At 48.3% G+C, this 17,929-nt stretch overlaps 1 protein-coding gene across 2 annotated transcripts in view; it reads left to right on the plus strand.

Moving 5' to 3' along the window:
* CELF5 (CUGBP Elav-like family member 5) overlaps nucleotides 1–17,929 on the plus strand; it is an 80,593-nt gene that overhangs the window by 25,090 nt on the left and 37,574 nt on the right. Inside the window, exon 1 of one of the 2 annotated variants that reach the window (XM_043962463.1) lies at nucleotides 11,787–11,917. The exons of the other annotated variant lie outside the window; for it this stretch is intronic. Within the exon in view, the coding sequence (XP_043818398.1) occupies nucleotides 11,801–11,917 (117 nt within the window). The 5' untranslated portion in view covers nucleotides 11,787–11,800. Of the gene's footprint in view, nucleotides 1–11,786; nucleotides 11,918–17,929 lie in introns of those variants that run through there. 2 annotated transcript variants of the gene reach the window in all.

A 17,929-nucleotide genomic window follows, 5' to 3' on the forward strand; every position in this document is an offset into this window, starting at 1 on the left:
AGATTACATGAATGGGAGTCTTTCTGGGCTCAACCAAGAAGCACTCCCCCCAGAGGGAAATGTAGCCAGGTTCTGCCCTAAACTGCTTCAGCCTCTCTCTACCCCAGGGATTTTTTTTTTTGGATGGGGCAATGAGGGTTAAGTGACTTGCCCAGGGTCACACAGCTAGTAAGTATCAAATGTCTGAGGTCGGATTTGAACTCAGGTCCTCCTGAATCCAGGGCTGGTGCTCTATCCACTGCGCCACCTAGCTGCCCCCTTAATGCTTTTTGTGCTATGGTCTAGCTGTGTGACCCTGGGCAAGTCACTTCACCCTGTCTGCCTCAGTTTCCCCATTTGTAACATGAGCTGGAGAAGGAAATCGCCAACCATTCCAGTATCTTTGCCAAGAAAACCCCAGATGGGGTCAGGAAGAATCACACATGACTAAAATGACTGAGAAACAACTTAAAAACCCATGGACTTGTGGGGCAGCTAGGTGGCCCAGTAGATAAAGCACTGGCCCTGGATTCAGGAGGACCTGAGTTCAGATCCGACTTCAGACACTTGACACTTACTAGCTGTGTGACCCTGGGCAAGTCACTTAACCCTCATTGCCCCATTGGAAAAAAAAAAAACTCATGGACTCCTCAAAGTCATGTTTTCAAATAATTGAAGGAAATGCCGAATTTCAATTAGAGGTAGTAAAAATAATGTCATTTTTTTTTCTCATTCAAGTTCTTAGACTCCCTAGGTCTGGGGACCCCAGATTAAGAACTCCTCTATGGAGTGGGCCAGCTAGGTAGCTCAGTGGATAAAGAGCACGCCCTGGATTCATGAGGACCTGAGTTCAAATCTCGACCTCAGACACTTGACGCTTACTATCTGTGTGACCCTGGGCAAATAACAACCCCAATTGCCTCACCAAAAAAAAAAAAGAACCCCTCTACATGTCTTCCTCAGAGAGATCTTCCACTCCCCCAACCCTCCCACCCCCAGTATCCTTTCTTTTTGGCTTAGGTGATTCTCATATCTATATCTCTTGCTCTGGCCCCTCTCACCCAAGTTTCAGGCTCCATTTTCCCAACTGCCTATTGGACATCCTCACCTGGATGGGCATCAGCCCCCTCAGATTCAAAAGCTGGGGGTACATTGGCCCTGAAGTAAAAGACTGTGTTTAAACTCTGCCTCTGCCACTTACCATTTTGGGGATCTCAGGTAAATCATTTAACCTGCCCTGGCCTCAGTTTCTTCATCTGCAAAATAGGAGAGTTGGACTAGATAACCTCTGAGCTCCCCACCCCCCAGGACTAGATCTAAGAATCTCTGAGCTTCCCCTCAAACTGTTCTTCTTCCTGGTTTCCCTATTTTTCTGTCAAAGTCCCATCACCCTTCAGCATCCCTCAGCTTCAAAACCTCTGCAGCCTCTGATTCCTCCCCAGCCTCCCCACCACACCCATCAGGTACCATAGGCCACCTCCTTCTCAATTCCTCTCCCATCCCAACCTCCCCATCCTCACAGAGCTCACCTTGGTCCAGGCCTGATCACCTCTCACTTAGATGGTTATAACAGCCTCTGGACCATTTCCCAACTTCAGCAGCTCCCCATGACCTGCAGGAGAAAGTCTAAACCCCTTAGTCTGTCATTCAAGGCCTTCTATAATTCAGACCCCACCTCCCTTTCCAACTTTAAACTCCTCCTTCAGAGCTGACTTTATGTTTCCATCTAACAGTACAAAGTGCAGCTTCTCATATGTAGCTTGAGCTTTCCATCCAGTCTGTGACGTACCCTTCTCCCATAAAGCTCTTCTTTCCTTATCTCCGTCTACCAATACCCTCTCTAATCTGCCTCAACAGCCACCACCCTCTGTGAGCTGGGCTTTTACCTGAACTCTTGCAATATCTCCTGACACTCCCTAAGTTGGTCTCTCTGTCTCCAGTGTCAAACTCTCTACAACTTTTGGGAATTTGGTGCAGATTTTACTTTTATCTTTGTATCTCCACTGCCACACACAGTGCCTGACATGTAATAGGCACTTAATAAATGCTTAGTTGATTGATGATTGATTGATTGATTGATTGATTGATAGATGGAGGAAGTCTTCCTTGATCTCCCCCAAGCAGATAGGTATTTCCTATTACTGGATATCTTCTGGTGGAGTCTGGCCAATAAGTGTGACTTCAATTTCTGGCAAGATTCTAGAATATATTATTAAAGGGATGGTTTGTGGTTGTCTAGAAAAGGAAACAACAATCATGATGAGGCAGTATGGCTTCATCAAGAACAGGTCAGGGGGCAGCTAGGTGGTGCAGTGGATAAGGCACCGGCCCTGGATTCAGGAGGATCTGAGTTCAAATCTGACCTCAGACACTTGACACCCAAAAAAGAACAGGTCAGAATAACCTTGTTTCCTTTTTGGATAGAGCATATATATATATATATATATATTTTTTTTTTTGAGGGGCGATGAGGGTTAAGTGACTTGCCTAGGGTCACACAGCTAGTAAGTGTCAAGTGTCTGAGGTTGGATCTGAACTCAGGTCCTCCTGAATCCAGGGCTGGCGTTTTATCCACTGCACCACGTAGCTTCCCCCTAGAGTATATCTTATAGAGAAGATATATAGCATAGATATAGATATCTAAGGCAGCTAGGTGGTGCAGTGGTTAGAGCACTGGGCCTGGACTCATCTTCCCGAGTTCAAATGGGATCTTAGACACTTGCTAGCTTTGTGACCCTGGGCAAGTCACTTAACCCTGTTGGCCTCAGTTTCCTCAACTGTGAAATGAGCTGAAGAAGGAAATGTCAATCCACTCTAGTATCTTTGCTGAGAAAACACTAAATGGGGTCATGAAGAGTTGGACACGACTGAAAAGCGACTGAACAACAAGAGTATGTCTACCTAAACTCCAGCAGCATTTGACAGAGTCTATCGTGCTATTCTTGTAGAAAAGATGGTGAGATATGAGCTAGCTGGTAGTTCAGTAGGTGGCTTTTGAACTGGTCAGATGCCCAGACCGAAAGTGCGTTTATTAACGGATCCATGTCAGCCTGATGACTACGGGAGGTCTCTGTGGAGTGCCCCAAGGCTTTGTACTTGGCCCTGTGCTGTTTAACATTTTTGTCAATGACTCGGATGAAGGACTCCATGGTCCCTCCCATCTCTGATGGTCTGGGATTCTATGATTGTCCCCTGGGGGAGGCAGACCAGCTAAGAATATTGCTTCCAATCCCAGGAAAGAGGGAGTCATCCTTAGAGAGCCTCCAGCCCCAAAGCCGGAGGCTTTGGGAGAAAACCAGACTTCCTGCCCAGTTTCAACTACCTGGCAATGTGCCCAGCACTGGGATCATGTAGACATTGATGACCCCTGCCTCCCCCCACCGCCACCCTCACTCCTCCAGTGCAAAAGAGCGTCCCCTGGAGGCCTCTCTGGGAGTCTGTTAATGGGCTACTCTTTTTAGACAGTGAACTCCCCGAGGGAGTCTTTTGTCTTTCTTTGTCTCTTCAGGCAGTGCCTGGCATATAGTAGGTGCTTAATAAATGCTTGTTGACCAACTGACTGCAGTGGTGTGGACATCCTCTTCCCTGCCACCCCGCCCCCCAAAAAGGAGCACTCTTCAGGGAGATTTACATCCGGGGCTTCTAAACTAGAATGTGTTCATTTCCATTTAATGCTAACACAGCTGACCCTAGTGAAGAGGGCAGCCCTGTTACAGGATGGGGGCAGGGTGGAGGTGGAGGAGTGTTCCCTGCATTGTTAGGACCAGTCAGGGCAGAGCCTGGAAGAACCACATGTGACCCCAGGGGCAGCCTTCTGGTCAAAGGTCTGGACACCACTGCTGCTGGCCAGCTCCTTCATATTTATCACCCATCTCTCTCCTTCTTTCCCCCACAGTCATCTTCAGCCAAAAGCTAATTCCGCATTATGGCATAAGGTTTGACTTGTGCCTGAAAAACACACACACACACACACACACACACACACACACACACACACACACACACACACACACACACACACCAAATCAAGCCTGGTCTCCACCAGCCCCAGATAAGAGTGTCAAGCCCTGCTGGAATGTGACTGAATGGGAAATCCAAGGATGGAGAGCCCTAATGCGTAGGAGTCTCTTCATTATCGGGGAACAAGGGCCATATCCCTATAAACTTGCTCCACTTGTGTGAGAGAGAAATGCAATCAATGGGGTACACGATTTAAAAGAACCATTAAAATTTAAAATAGAATCTGAAATAAAATTCTGGGAGAAAATCCTAAAAAGAAGAATGTAATTCTCGAAATCAAATCCTCAAGAGAATTCTGGGTTAGAATCCTAAATCAGACTCTGGGATCTATGGAATTCTGGAATTCAATCTCAAAAAAGAATTGTAGAATTTGGGTAACTGAATCCTAAATTGAATCAGAATTCTGGAATGCAATCTTCAATGGAAGCAGAGAATTCTGGGGAGGAGTCAGAGCTGAAAGGGACTAGTCCAACTCCCTGCCTTGGGGCAGGTGAAGGTCTAACCCACCCAGAACAGATGGCTGTCTGTTCTATTCTTGAAGGTCTCCAGGGATGGACTACACAGCCTCCCTAAGCCATGCCGTTCCCGCATGACTGCTTTTGACAAAAGCTCTTTCTCCTGTTCTCACTGGAGCCCACTACCTCTTGCCCTCTCCTCTGAGGTGGGCAGCTGTCTGTTTGCCCCCTCCTAGAAAGCCAGACAGTAATCAAGAAGCTCCAATGGCATCCATTCTAGTGCCCTACGACTTTTATGAGTCTTTTTAACTTCGACAGAAGCCCTCATTTACTAAGCAGGAAACTGAGGTCGTCTTGTAGCTCCTTCCCTCCAAAGAGCTGAGACAATCGGGGTTGTGACTTGCCCAGGGTCACACAGCTAGTAAGTGTCTGAGACCAAACTTGAACTTGGGTTCTCCTGACTCCAGGGTTGGTGATCTATCCACTGTGCTTGGGTATTCACATAGTTCCTATCCAACAGTCAGAGGAATTGAGTCTTGGCATTTTTTGGGGGGGGGTGCAATGAGGGTTAAGTGACTTGCCCAGGGTCACACAGCTAGTAAGTGTCTGAGGCCAGCTTTGAACTCAGGTCCTCCTGAATCCAGGGCCAGTGCGTTATCTACTGTGTCACCTAGCAGCCCCAATCTTGGCATTTTTAAATACGGGAAGGACCGTAGAGACATAGAATATCAGAACTAAAGGGGATCTCTGAACATAAGATATTGTGGTATGGTCAGGACAGATGAGAAGACAGGACCCGGAGTGGGTGTGATTGATGTCTTCAGTATTTGAAGGGCTGACAGTCAAAGAGGGATTAGTTCTGTTTGGCCCCAGAGGGCAGAACCAAGAGCAAGTGAAAGATGCAAAGAGGTAAATCGAGGCTTGATATCAGGAAGAATTTCCTAATAATGGGAGTGATCCCAGTGTGGAATGAGCTGCCTCCAGAGGTGTAGCACCTTACTAGAGAGCTTTGGGCATAGGCTGGATGACTTATTGCAGGGTAGGTTGGTTGGTTAAGAGAAGAGAAGAGGGAGAGAAGTCAAGAGAGACAGTGAGGGAAAAGGAGAAGCAGAGAGGGAGGGAGAGAAGGGAGGAAAAAGAGAGGAAAGAGGGAAGGAGAGGAAGGAGGAAAGCCAAACATTCCATTCCTTGGTCCAGATGACCTTTGAGGTCCCTTTCAACTATCAAATTCTCTGATTCTGTGAAAGAGCTTTGGACTGAAAGTCAACAGAGACCTGAGTTTAGGTCCTGCCTCAAACCCATCCTGATTGCAAGACTGGCCACACACTGCTTATTCCCTCTGACCCCAGGTTTCCTCATTTGGAAAAGCAGTATCTGCGGCACTCGCTTTACCAGATTGTGGTGAGGGTCGAATGAAATCATGCATGTGAAATGCTTAATTAACCTCAAAGCACTTCATAAACCTAAACCACTGTTATTATTCACAGAGCATTTGAAAAGCAAGAAGGGGGGCTGTGAGAGCACTGCCGACAGCCTGACCCCCTGATTTTGCAGGTGGGGAAGCTGAGGTTCTGAGGAGGAATAGGATTTGTCCAAGTCACCCAGCGAGTTGCTGACTCAACCAGGGTTAGAACCTAGATCTCCTGACACCCCAAACCTGGATTCTTTCCACCGGCCCTGCTGCCTTTGCCTCCATGCTTTTGTCATAGAGCATGGAATGTCAGATCACTACTTTAACACCTTCATTGAGGTATGTAGAGGTCATAGATATCCCAAAGTCCCCTAGGAAGGGAGGGGGGAGGAGACTAGAATCTGGGGGTCCTGACTCGATTTACCTCTTTGCATCTTTAACTCACTCTTGGTTCTGCCCTCTGGGGCTAAACAGGACAAACTAAACCCTCTTTTTTTTTTTTTTAGTGAGACAATTGGGGTTAAGTGACTTGCCCAGGGTCACACAGCTAGTAAGTGTTAAGTGTCTGAGGCCAGATTTGAACTCAGTTACTCCTGACTCCAGGACCGGTGCTCTATCCACTGCGCCACCTAGCTGCCCCAAACTAATCCCTCTTGACCTAAATCCTCTTGACCAAAGACTTTCTGGAAAGTTCATCATCACATTTATTGTCCAATTCGACATCCATTGGACGTTTATTGTCAATTCAAAAGAGGTTGTTCTCTTATAGCTGGCATTTGGTGGGAAGGGACCAGGAGTGGAAAGTGGTATCTTGGCAGAGCAGCAGAAGGAAATAGTTGGAACCAGGGCACCCCTGAAGGTATTGCACAGACACAACAGACCACCAAGCCAGGTCCCATCAGAGGTCCCAGCCCCGTCAGGAAGCGTCTATGAAGGGTAGCCCCTTTCCCTGCCATTTTTCAAACATTGGCTTGTGTCTGGTTTCGTTTGGAACAAGACAGTTGCAAAAGATACAAAATTACTCTGGGAGGAAAATGAGGATAAAGAGAGGAAGAAGGAAATGAAAGGGAGAGGGAGCAAGGGGGGGGAGGGAAAAGAAGAGGGAGAAGCAGAAGGAGAGGGGGTGGAAAGGGAGTAAGAGGGAGGGAGAGACACAGACAGTGAGGTGGAGAGAGATGGAGACAGAGGAGGAAATGGAGAGAGACAGAGACAAAGACACAGGGAGGAGGAAGCAGAAATGGAGACAGAGAAGAGAGATTGTCCCAGCAATGCACAGTCCCTAGTTTATTCCATCTTAGACACAAGCTGGGATGGAGCTTGGGGAAGTAATAGGAAAACACATTATCTTCCCTGTCCCTTCCCCCTGCAAGCCTGCCCCTCCCCAGCACTTTCCTATTTCTGTGGATGGCACCAGGATCCTTCCACTCCTCCGGGCTTGAAACCTCAGCTGTCTCTGACTCCTCCCTCGCCCTCGGCTCCCACATCCAATCAGTCACCGAGTCCCGCTCATCGGACCTCCCCAATGTCTCTCTTGCATGCCTCCTCCTCTGTACGTCCACAGCCCAGCACTCCATACACAGCAGGCTTTACCTTCTCTTGCCTGGACTGGTAAAATAGCCTCCCTTCCGGCCTCCGCCCTCTCCCCATCCTTCGGCATAGGCTGACCAATCATCTTCCCAAAGCCCAGCTCTGGGTCCTGTCAGGCTCAGTCTCCTTTCATGGTGCCACGCTGTTAAGGACCTCATTCCTCAGTCTGGCCCAGTGTCCCTCTCCAGCCCTTACTGTCCCACATCCATACTGTGTTCCAGTCATGCTATGTCCCAGGCATGGATGACTCAGACTCAGTCACTCAGTCAGTCAACAAGCATTTAACAACTGCTTACTAAGTGCCAGGCATTGTGCTAAGAACAGGGGATACAGAGAAAGAGAGGAAGAGAAAAAAGGCCAGAAGAGAGGAAGAAAGAAGAAGAAAAAGGAAGAAGAGGAAGGAGGGGCAGCTGCTTTCAGGCCGGGACTGTTGGCCATTTCGGGTTCTGTACACCCAGCACCTAGTAGGTCCTTTAGCACCTAGTGGCCTTAGCACATAGTGGGTGCTTATCGAATGCTTATTAGTTGGTTGATTAAGAGAAGAGAAGAGGGAGAGAAGTCGAGAGACTGTGAGGGAAAAGGAGAAACAGAGAGGGAGGGAGAAGAAAGAGAGGAGAGAGGGAGGGAGAGGGAGAAGGAAAGACAAAAGCAAAAGGAGGGATAAGAGGAAAGGAAAGAAGGAAAGAGGGAGAAAGAAAGAAGAGAAAAAAAGGAAGAAGAGAGGGAGGGAGAAAGATTTTTGGAAGGATGGAGAAATCTCGATGTCTTCATGCATGTTTACAGACTAGAGGATCAACTAATCCCCCTTACTCTCTGGGTGACCCATAGTAAATAATTTAAACTATCAGCATCCCTGGCGATTTCTTTTTGTTTTTTGATTTTTATTTTTTTGATCCTTAGCCATTTCTAAGAGCCGATGCTGACCTGCATTGGTAGAGATTTTTTCTAGCTGGTGAATTCCCTATATCGATGGAATCAGTCCAGTCCCTTATCCCTTGATCCCCTTGGATTTAGAGTAAGCAGGATCTGGTTTCAATTCTATATGCTGATCCTGAGGCATTCCTGGAGGCCGCTAGAACCTGAATGCTCAGGCAGTGCCTTCTGAATCCTTGGAGATCGATCCTGACCCTTGTGTGTTTCCTGGTGTTCTGATGCTTTGGGGGAGAAGGGGCATAGGATGGCCTTGGGGTCCCACGGACTGTTCTAGCTAAGGGGAGCAGGCTGCAGATGCCCACCCCACCCTACCCCACCCCGGGGCCCTGCCAGGCTCTGTGCCTTCTATTACACGGCATGCACAAGATACCCACTCGGTGATCACAAAAGGGGAGCCATCCACACCAGCCGGGCTGTCAGGAAATGCCGCACAGCCAGAGGTTGCCATGGGAACTGGGAGTTAATTAAGGCCTATACACAGAGGCCTGGGTGGAGAGGTCTCCACCACTTCCTACTTGGGAAGCTCAGATGCACCGGCCTCCTGTTTCTCAACAACAAGAGAACATTAAATTAGCTGAGACCCATCTCCACTAAATCATTATAATTAAGTCTCCATGGGGGGAGGGGGCAGGGCCTAGTAACAGGTGCTACTGAATCCTGGCCCTGGAGGGAGAGAGGAGGGGAGGGCAGGGGGGGGGGGGTCTTCTTGCTGATGGCTTAGCTGGCAGGTCACTCGTTCTGGGGGAGACCTGAGGAAGCCTGAGAAAGGGCCCCTCAGCTCCCCACCACGTTGACAGGGTCCCTTATGCTCCTTCTGGTTCTGTACAGTTACCCAGAAGCCTTGGATGGACATCCTTCTCCTCCCAGACCAGTTTAGTCTGACCCATATGAGAGAGGAAAACCAATGGCATTCTTTGTGAAAGGCTTGGAATGTTGACCTACCAAGAGGCTGGGGGATGGACAATGATAACCCCTTCAGGGGCCCATTCTGGCTGGGGGATCACCGAAAGGTCCCAAACCAAGGCAACCAGCCATACCAAGGGGGGGAGGGGTCAAGCCTCAGTTTCCTCATCTGTCAAAACAACTGCTTGTTGAATTGAATCAAGGGGGCGTTAACTAGATGGGCACTAAGATCCCTTCTAACTCTGATTTGCAGCATTGCTCTTACTTTCCTGTCTATACCATCTCACAACCCCCTACCAAGACAGTAATCTCTTCTCTCACTGGTGCACAGCCAACCCTTCTACCCTGGTCTGTAATCCTTTGGCCCTGCCCACAAAAGAACAGTCAGACCAGGCCCCTCCCTCCAACTGTCCCAATGCCAGAGCCCTCACCATTCATCGCCAACTAAGGTGGGTTATTTTCCTCCAGGACCTCAGATCCAAGCAATGGAAGCCCCACCCTTGCTCCTGGGCCATACTCCAGCCCCAGGCCACTCCTCAAGGGCCCTTGGAGGCCACTCACTACCATTCCGTCACTCACACTTTATTAATGGCAAATCAGAGACCTGAGCTCAGGGTTGAAAGGGCTTTCTGTCCCAGGAGCATCCTCAGCTACTTTTTCTCCTTTCCCTGTGATCTGGATGGACATGTGGAAACTCAGTCCTGTTATGTCATGGCCCAGGAAAAGGGGCTCCATAAGCTGCGACTGCCTCTACCACTAATTCTCTCCATTTAGAGTCTCCAAAAGACTTTTCTTACCAGACTCTGAAGGAGGTGGTATGGGCCACATCAGTCTCATTCTCAGATGAAGTAACTGAGGCCACAGTGGTGAGGTGAGCATCCCACTGCTAGTGTCGGAGCCAAGAGCTAAAGCCAGGTTTCTCTTGACTTCAAATCTCTCTCTCTCTCTCTCTCTCTCTCTCTCTCTCTCTCTCTCTCTCTCTCTCTCTCTCTGTCTCTGTCTCTGTCTCTCCCCCTCTCTGTCTCTCCCTACTAGGCAATACTGCTTCTCTGTGCCTAGGACAACAATCACTCACACTTCTAAACTTCATAGTTACAAAGCCCTGTCAGCCATTCTCTAGTTTTATCCTCATCACAGATCTAGAAGGGAGGCAGGGCAGGGCAAGAATTATAATTCCCATTTCACAAATAGGAAAACTGAGGTCCTAAGAGGGGTGAGGATTTACCTAGGACACCACAGCTAGTTGGTCAATTCTCCTGACTCCTAGGTAGGGCAATTTCCATTAGAAAAGATGTCACCAGTGCCAGAGTGACTCTGAGGCCCCATGTCATCACTAAGCACTGTGAGGGGCTGGAGGGGTGAATAATAGCCCCTCCAGACCAGGTCTGTTCTCACCACATACTCCACCATATTGCAGAGACTGGTCCTGCTCTGCCCTACCTCAATGTGCATAACTGGGAGGGACAGAGAAGACCATGGACCAAGCCTAGGTTCCCCCTACCCTCCACAATGGGGTTTGGTTTGTTTGACACCCTCCCTCCTGAAACTTGACTGACTAACACCTGGCATGAGTTGGTCATGATCCCTGGCAGGGATCCAAGTGGCATTTTCAGAGACCAGGGATGAGATGGAAAGAGAAGGAAGAGAAGGGGGTAGAGATGATGTGGGAGGGAGCGAGGCAGAGACCTTCCAGAAGAGGCAGACACATGCAGGAAGTGATGGGAAGGGACAGGGAGAAACAGATGGGGAGAGTGAGAGAAGAAAGGAAGAGATGCATGCCTGAACAAGGGAGGACAGAGACAAACAGACAGACAGATGGTGGAGAGAGACAGAGACAGAGAGGGAGAGAAAGAGAGAGACAGAGACAAAGACAGGGAGAGAGATGGAGATGGACAGAAAGATAGAAACAGAGACAGAGAGAAACAGAAATGGACAGATTGAGAGAAACAGAGAGACAGACAGAGGAGGGAGAGAGAGGAAGAAGAGAGAGAAACAGAAAGAGAGAGAGAGAGAGAGAGAGAGAGAGAGAGAGAGAGAGAGAGAGAGAGAGAGAGAGAGAGAGAGATTTATGACAGGGGGTGCTACTTGACTGGGCTCACTGCTGTCCTGGCCCCTGCCCTGGGGATTAAGCTTTAAATGCCAGGCAAAGAAAGGGTGCCCACCAACGGGAGAAAAAGTGGCACAGGACCAGCACCCAGGGTCAGCAGCCTGCTTCCTGGCCAGGGAAAGATCGTCACTAGGAAGGAGCAAATAGGTTAATTTTTAATGCTTATCTAAATAATTGAATGAAGGGAGAAAGGAGGAATCCGGCTTTATTTCTGAGGCCAGTTCCACCACATCCCTCAAGTTCAAAGACCTGCATGCACGGAATGTACATGTACCTGTGTATGTGTGTGCGTGCGTGTGTGTGCCTGTTCTGGGTATAGAGCATGTGAGCGTGTGTGTGTGTGTGTGTGTGTGTGTGTGAGTGTGTGTGTGCGTGTGTGCTGGAGCCGAGGGTGCGTGTCTGCCTATGCCTGTGTGCTGGAGAGGGAGCGTGAGCGTGTCCCCCTCCCCTGCCGAGTGTGGGGCTGGCTGGGCGGGTGCACGTCTCTCCAGCTGCCCAGAGACAGCGTGCGCGCATGAGTGGGTAAGTGTGCAGGGATGCATGTACCCTGGGGCACCTGCCTGCTGTGGCCGCTCGTGGCTGAAGGTCCCCAGAGGTTTGGCACATGCTTGGTGTGTGTATGGGGGTGTGTGTGTATGTCTGTGTGTGTGTGTATGTCTGTCTGTCTTGTGGCCCATGCCCTGACAGATCCAGCTTCTTGCGGTGGGAGGAAAAACTGCTTAAGCCCTGTGTTAAGTAGGGTAAGAAATGGAGTGACCTCACCCCAGGACCTAGTCCATGTGAAGTCTGTGTGGCTGATAACTCTGCATGTCAGGGGGAATAGTCACTCCCATCCCTGCAGGCAACCCAGTGCTTGGAAGGGGACAGGACCACTCATGTGGTCCTTTAGGGCATTGCCCTGGAGAACCTGGCTGGGGTTTGGAGGGTAGGGAGAGGTAAAAGCGGGCACGCCAGGTCCTCCAACCACTGGGCAGAGGCCCTGGCCTCAACAGGTCCCCTCCTGGTCTTGCTGTTGATATGGGCCAGGGTCTACTCATTAACCCTTATGGCTAAGACTCCTGGGCTTGGAAGGCAGCAAAATGTCCAAAGGAGCAGATATAAGTGTATGTGGGGGGCGGGGGTGAGACAGGGCCCTAATTCATTCCCCTCCCTCCTTCCCCACCACCACAGACCCTGAGCACAGAGCATCTTCCTCTTCAGGCCCCCCCTCCCCACCTCAGCCCAGAGTGCCCAGGATCTGTAGGTTGAGTCAGGAGGGCAGGGACCCAGGCCCCCAGGGATAGGGATGGGACTTCTCTCTGTCTCCCACCCCCTCCACTCCTCCTGGTTATCCATCTCCCGAAGATTATATTTAAATATCTCTTTTGTGCAAAGCAGGATCTGGGAATGCCCCTAAGAGCCAGTTACCACGGCAACAACAAATGTCAGCTTCCATGTGCTGAATAACGGTTGCCATGACGACTCCTCCTCTACCCAAGGTGCCGGGAGAGAGGGGAGGGAAGGGGAGGGGAGTGACAGGCCAGCCTTGCCCCTGAAGGAGGGGGAGGAGGGGAGGCTGAGGGGTGGGTCAGGTGCTACATTTCAGGTATCCAGATCTCCACACAAGCCCTCCAGGCTTTCCTGGGGGCCCTTGTCCCCTCACCCTCCTATCATTTGTCTGCCTTCCACAGTCCCCGAGGTCCATCACCCTCCCTTCCGCCCCCCCATCCAGTGCCATCTGTTTGCTTTAATCCCGTTCTCTCCCTCATTCAGGGGGTACCAGGCCCATCCACTAGCTGGGCTCTATGGTCTTAGGGCTCCCAGGACCCTGATGGGATGGGGAGTATGAGCTTCTGGGGACTAGGGAGACTGGAACCCAGGTCTAGGAAATCTGACTCCGGGAGGGTCTCTGCCCTTTTGGATCTCCCTGGGCCTGGCATCCGGATCAGGGCCAGACATAGAATCTGCCAGAGTTTGTCATAGGGAAATAACTCAGGAAGAAGGAGAATTCCCTGGGCTGGAGGATGGGGGGGGGCAGGAAGAGGTCAGGGTGAGATGTAGCATTGAAAGAGGTTTGAAACCATTTACAAATTGTCCCAGCCCCAAAATGCTTGGGAGAAAGTGGGAGCTCAGTGAATAAATAGATTGGGGCTCTTTCAAGATAGAGGAACTCATTGATGAGGAATGAGAGCTCACGCAGGGGATGAGGTCATGGCAAAAGGAATGGGGGATCACTGAAAAAGATGGGGGCCCAGTGAAGGAGCGGGGGGACTTGATGAGTAGGATGTCACTTCAGTGAATGGGATGGAGGCTCAGGGAAATGGACTCATTGAGGAGGATGGTGGTTCTGGGACTCAAGGAGTCCACATGGGGAGACAATGAGAAAAGTGGGGGCTTAGGGACAGGTTTGGGGATCAGAGAACTGGTGAGGACTCAGTAAAGGCATAGTGGGACCTATGAATTGGGATTTAGGGGGTTGAGAAATCTCAGGGAATGGGACTGAGGCATCAGTGAGGGGATAGGGCTCATTGTGGAGAGGGAGACACACCAAAGGGGCCTGAGCTGTGGTGAGTGTTAAAAACCTTGTGTTGGGGCAGCTAAGTGGTGCAGTGGGTAAAGCACCGGCCCTGGATTTAGGAGGACCTGAGTTCAAATCCAGCCTCAGACACTTGACACTTACTAGCTGTGTGACCCTGGGCAAGTCACTTAACCCTCATTGCCCCTCGAAAAAACCCAAAACAAAACAACCTTGTGTGGCCCCCTAAAAATTAGTATGTACACTCTTATACTTGCATGTTGTATCCCCACGTTCAACTGTACCCTTGAGAGTAGGAATTGTTTTTCACTTTGCTCTCACACCTAGCATCATGTCCCCAATGTAGTGAGCACTTAATAAATGATTGTTACATTGGCTTGGATTTGTAGTGAGGTGAGTCCAACCTAGCAAGGGGTGTTTTGGAACCAAACCAGCCCTTGGGAGCTGATTGTTAAAATTTCATTGTGAGCATTTACACCTCAGAATTTGGCAGATGCTATCAATCAGGCCTTGATTTATTATTTTGCTGATTGTCTAGATGTAAGAAAGTGATGGTGAAAAATTAATGGTTAAACTTTAAAAGTGTTATCATGGGTACCTCCTCACTGCCCCAGATGATTGTTAAACATTTACCAGAACACCTCTGAATGTAGGTATCAGTGAAGTGGATATTGGGTTCAGTGAAGGGGATAAAGGTTAAGGGAATAACAGAATCGGAGAACTGGAAGAGACTTCAGTGACCATCTAGTCTAACCCATACACCCAAATGAATCCTTTTATATTATTTATTGAGTCATTTTTCAGTTGTGTCTGACTCTTCATGAATTTTCTTGGCAAAGATACTGGAGAGGTTTGCCATTTCCTTCTTCAGCTCATTTGACAGATGAGGAGACCGAAGCAAATAGGGTTAAGTGACTTGCCTAAGGTCACATAGCCAGTAAATGTCTGGAGTCGGATTTGAACTCAGTAAGACAAGTCTACCCGACTCTGGGTCCAGCGCTCCGTGCACTATGGCGCCACCTAGCTGCCCTATTTTATATTATTACATACCTAATTATTACCCAACAATTGCATACCCAACAAGTGGTTATGAAGCTTCTTTGTGAAGACTCCAAGGAGCGGGAACCAAGGCATCCCACTCTACTTTGGAATAACTCTCGTGGTTAGGAGGCTCTTCCAGACAACCAGCCGAAATGGGTTTCTGAGCTGATCTTGGTCTGCTCTCTGGAAACAAGCGGAACAAGTCGAATAGCTCTTCCAGGCGTCATCCCTTTAAATAAATCCCTGAAAACAGCTATGATGTCATCCCCACCCCACCCCACCCTAGAGGCTTCTCCAGGCTAAATAGGAGAAAATCAGCAAGCAGAATTGGGGCTCAGCGGGCTCTATCGGCATTCCATTTGGGAATGGGCCCTCCATGAGGAGGATTAAAGCTCCCTGGATGGAAAGGAATTTTAACTAGTGAGATTCAGACTCCGTGAGGGCTTGGGGATCAGCGACAGGGAACGGGGCGGAATGGCAGCAGTCAGATCACATGATGCTGAGATTGGAAGGGACTACTCCAATCCTTATCTGAATAAGAATCCTGAACAAGAACGTATTTGTAGGGTACAGTGCCTGGCACACAGTTAGATGTCTAATAAGCCTTTGTTCCCTTCCCCTACCCCCTCTACAAGTGGTCTGCTCTTTACTTGGGGATCTCTAAGGAAGAGGAACCCACTCGTACCTGAGGCAGTCCATTCCTCTTTGGGATATCTCTAATAGCAAATCGTTTCCTTGGTTGTTTTCTAACATCATACTTAAACTTTCCTCTTTGCAACTTCTTTTTTTTGGGGGGGGGGAAGCAATCGGTGTTAAGTGACTTGCCCAAGGTCACACTGCTAGTAAGTGTCTGAGGCTGGATTTGAATTCAGGTCCTCCTGACTCCAGGGCTGGTGCTCTATCCTCTGTGCCACTTACCTGCCTCCTCTCTTTGTAATTTCTAATCATTGATCAGAGTTCTGCCTTCAGGGACCAAGCACAGCAAGTCTAATCTCTCTTTTCTTTAAGAACCTTTCAAATGCTTCCAGAAAGCCATGTTTCCTCCTCCCTAAGTTTTCTCTTTTCCAGGCTGAATGTCCCCATTTCCCTCCATCAATCTTAGAATGTGAACTTGGGATCCTACAACATATCAGTCCTTCTCCTCTGGATGCTATCCAGGTTATCGCTGTCCTTCATAAATATGACTCCTGTAATTGAACCAGTACCACAGCAGTCCAGGTGTGACCAGGCCACATGGTACACTGGGATTATCACTGACATCATTATCACTCTCCCTGGTCCTAGAATGCTGCCTGAGGTTGCCTTAGCGTTTTGAGTTGATATAGCAATTAACCAACAAACATTTATTAAGCACCTCCTATACTATGTGCCAGGCACTGTGCTAAGCAATGGGGATACAAAAAGAAGCAAAAGACAGTCCCTGGTCTCAAGGAGTTTACAATTTGATGGGGTAGAAAACAAATAGATATGATCTATAGAGAGAATATATAAGACATAATTAACAGAGGCAAAGCACTAGAATTAAGAGGGGTTGGGGAAGGCTTCCAGTAAAAGAAGGGATTTTTAGATGGGTCTTCACGTAAGCCTAAAGGGAGGTCAGTTGAGGAGGGAGAGCATTCTAGGCAAGGGGGAGAGTCAGAAAGGATGCCCAGAGTCAAGAGATGGAGTGTCTTGTTTGTGGAACAGCCAGGAGGCTAGTGTCACTGGATCCAAGAGTATGTTTTGAGGAGTAAGGTATAAGAAGAATGGAAATGTAGGAGGGAGCTAAGTTGTGAAGAGCTTTGAGGGAGTGACATATATAGATATAGATATCAATTATATATCACTTTTTTCAGATTAAAAAGATAGCATGATTAGCCATGTCTCCCCATTTTGAATTTGTGAAATTGATCTTTTAAACTGGAGTGTATGAATTAACCTTTATCCCCATTAAATTTATTATTAGATTTGGTCAAATTCTAGCTTGTTAAAATCTTCTTGGACCCAGAATCTATCATCCAGGTGTGTGACTTCTACTAGCTACTATGACACCTGCAGATTTGATAATCATACCACCCATACCTTTATCCAAGTCACTGACAAAAGTTTTGTGTTGTTCAATCATGTCTGACTCTCTGCGACCCCATTTGGGGTTTTCTTGGCAAAGATACTGGAATGTTTTGCCATTTCTGTTTCCAGCTTATTTTTACAGATGAAGAAACTGAAGCTCATGGGAGGCTTGCCCAAGGTTATTCAGTATGATTTGAATCCAGGTCTTCAGATTCCAAATTTGGCACCCTTTCCAGTGACCAAATCTGCTTCACTAATGATTACTCTTAGGGTCTAGTCATTCAATGACTTCTGAAGCCACCTTTGCTGTATTCTCATCCAGCCCACATCTTTCCATCTTTTCACAGTAAGAGCATGAAAACATTTTGAATTGTTTGCTAGAATTTAGGTAAACCATACCTTCAACATGTCTACCACAAATGAGGTTAACTTAGCATGACCTGTCCTTAATGAACCCTTGCTGGCTCTTTGTGATCACTATTTCCTTTTTGAAATATTCACGAATCATCCCCTTTAATAATCCGCTCTAAAACTTTGCCAGTAATTGAAACCAAACTCCCTGGCATATAGTTTGCAGAATCCATTCTTCTCCCTTTTCGGAAAATCAGAACAATGCTTGCCCTTCTCTAGTCCCATGACACCTCTCACATTCTCCACTATCTTTCAAAAGTTGCTAACAACAGATCAGCTGTCACTTGCATCTGCCAATCCTTTCAGTTTCCTAAGATGTCATGACTTGGTTACTAGAGCTCATCCAGGGCAGCTGGCAATCTCTTATTTATCTTGGGTATCCACTTCCTCTTGGATATCCATATTCCCTTTGATGGGAAAAGGGACAGGGATTGTTTATATGGTTTAATTCGTCTAAGGAATTCCCAGGTGAGGAAACTCCCTTTGTCAAGGCGGGTTGGCACCTTCTCCACAACTTA

Source organism: Dromiciops gliroides, chromosome 1 (genome assembly GCF_019393635.1).
Source record: "Dromiciops gliroides isolate mDroGli1 chromosome 1, mDroGli1.pri, whole genome shotgun sequence".
NCBI lineage: Eukaryota > Metazoa > Chordata > Mammalia > Microbiotheria > Microbiotheriidae > Dromiciops > Dromiciops gliroides.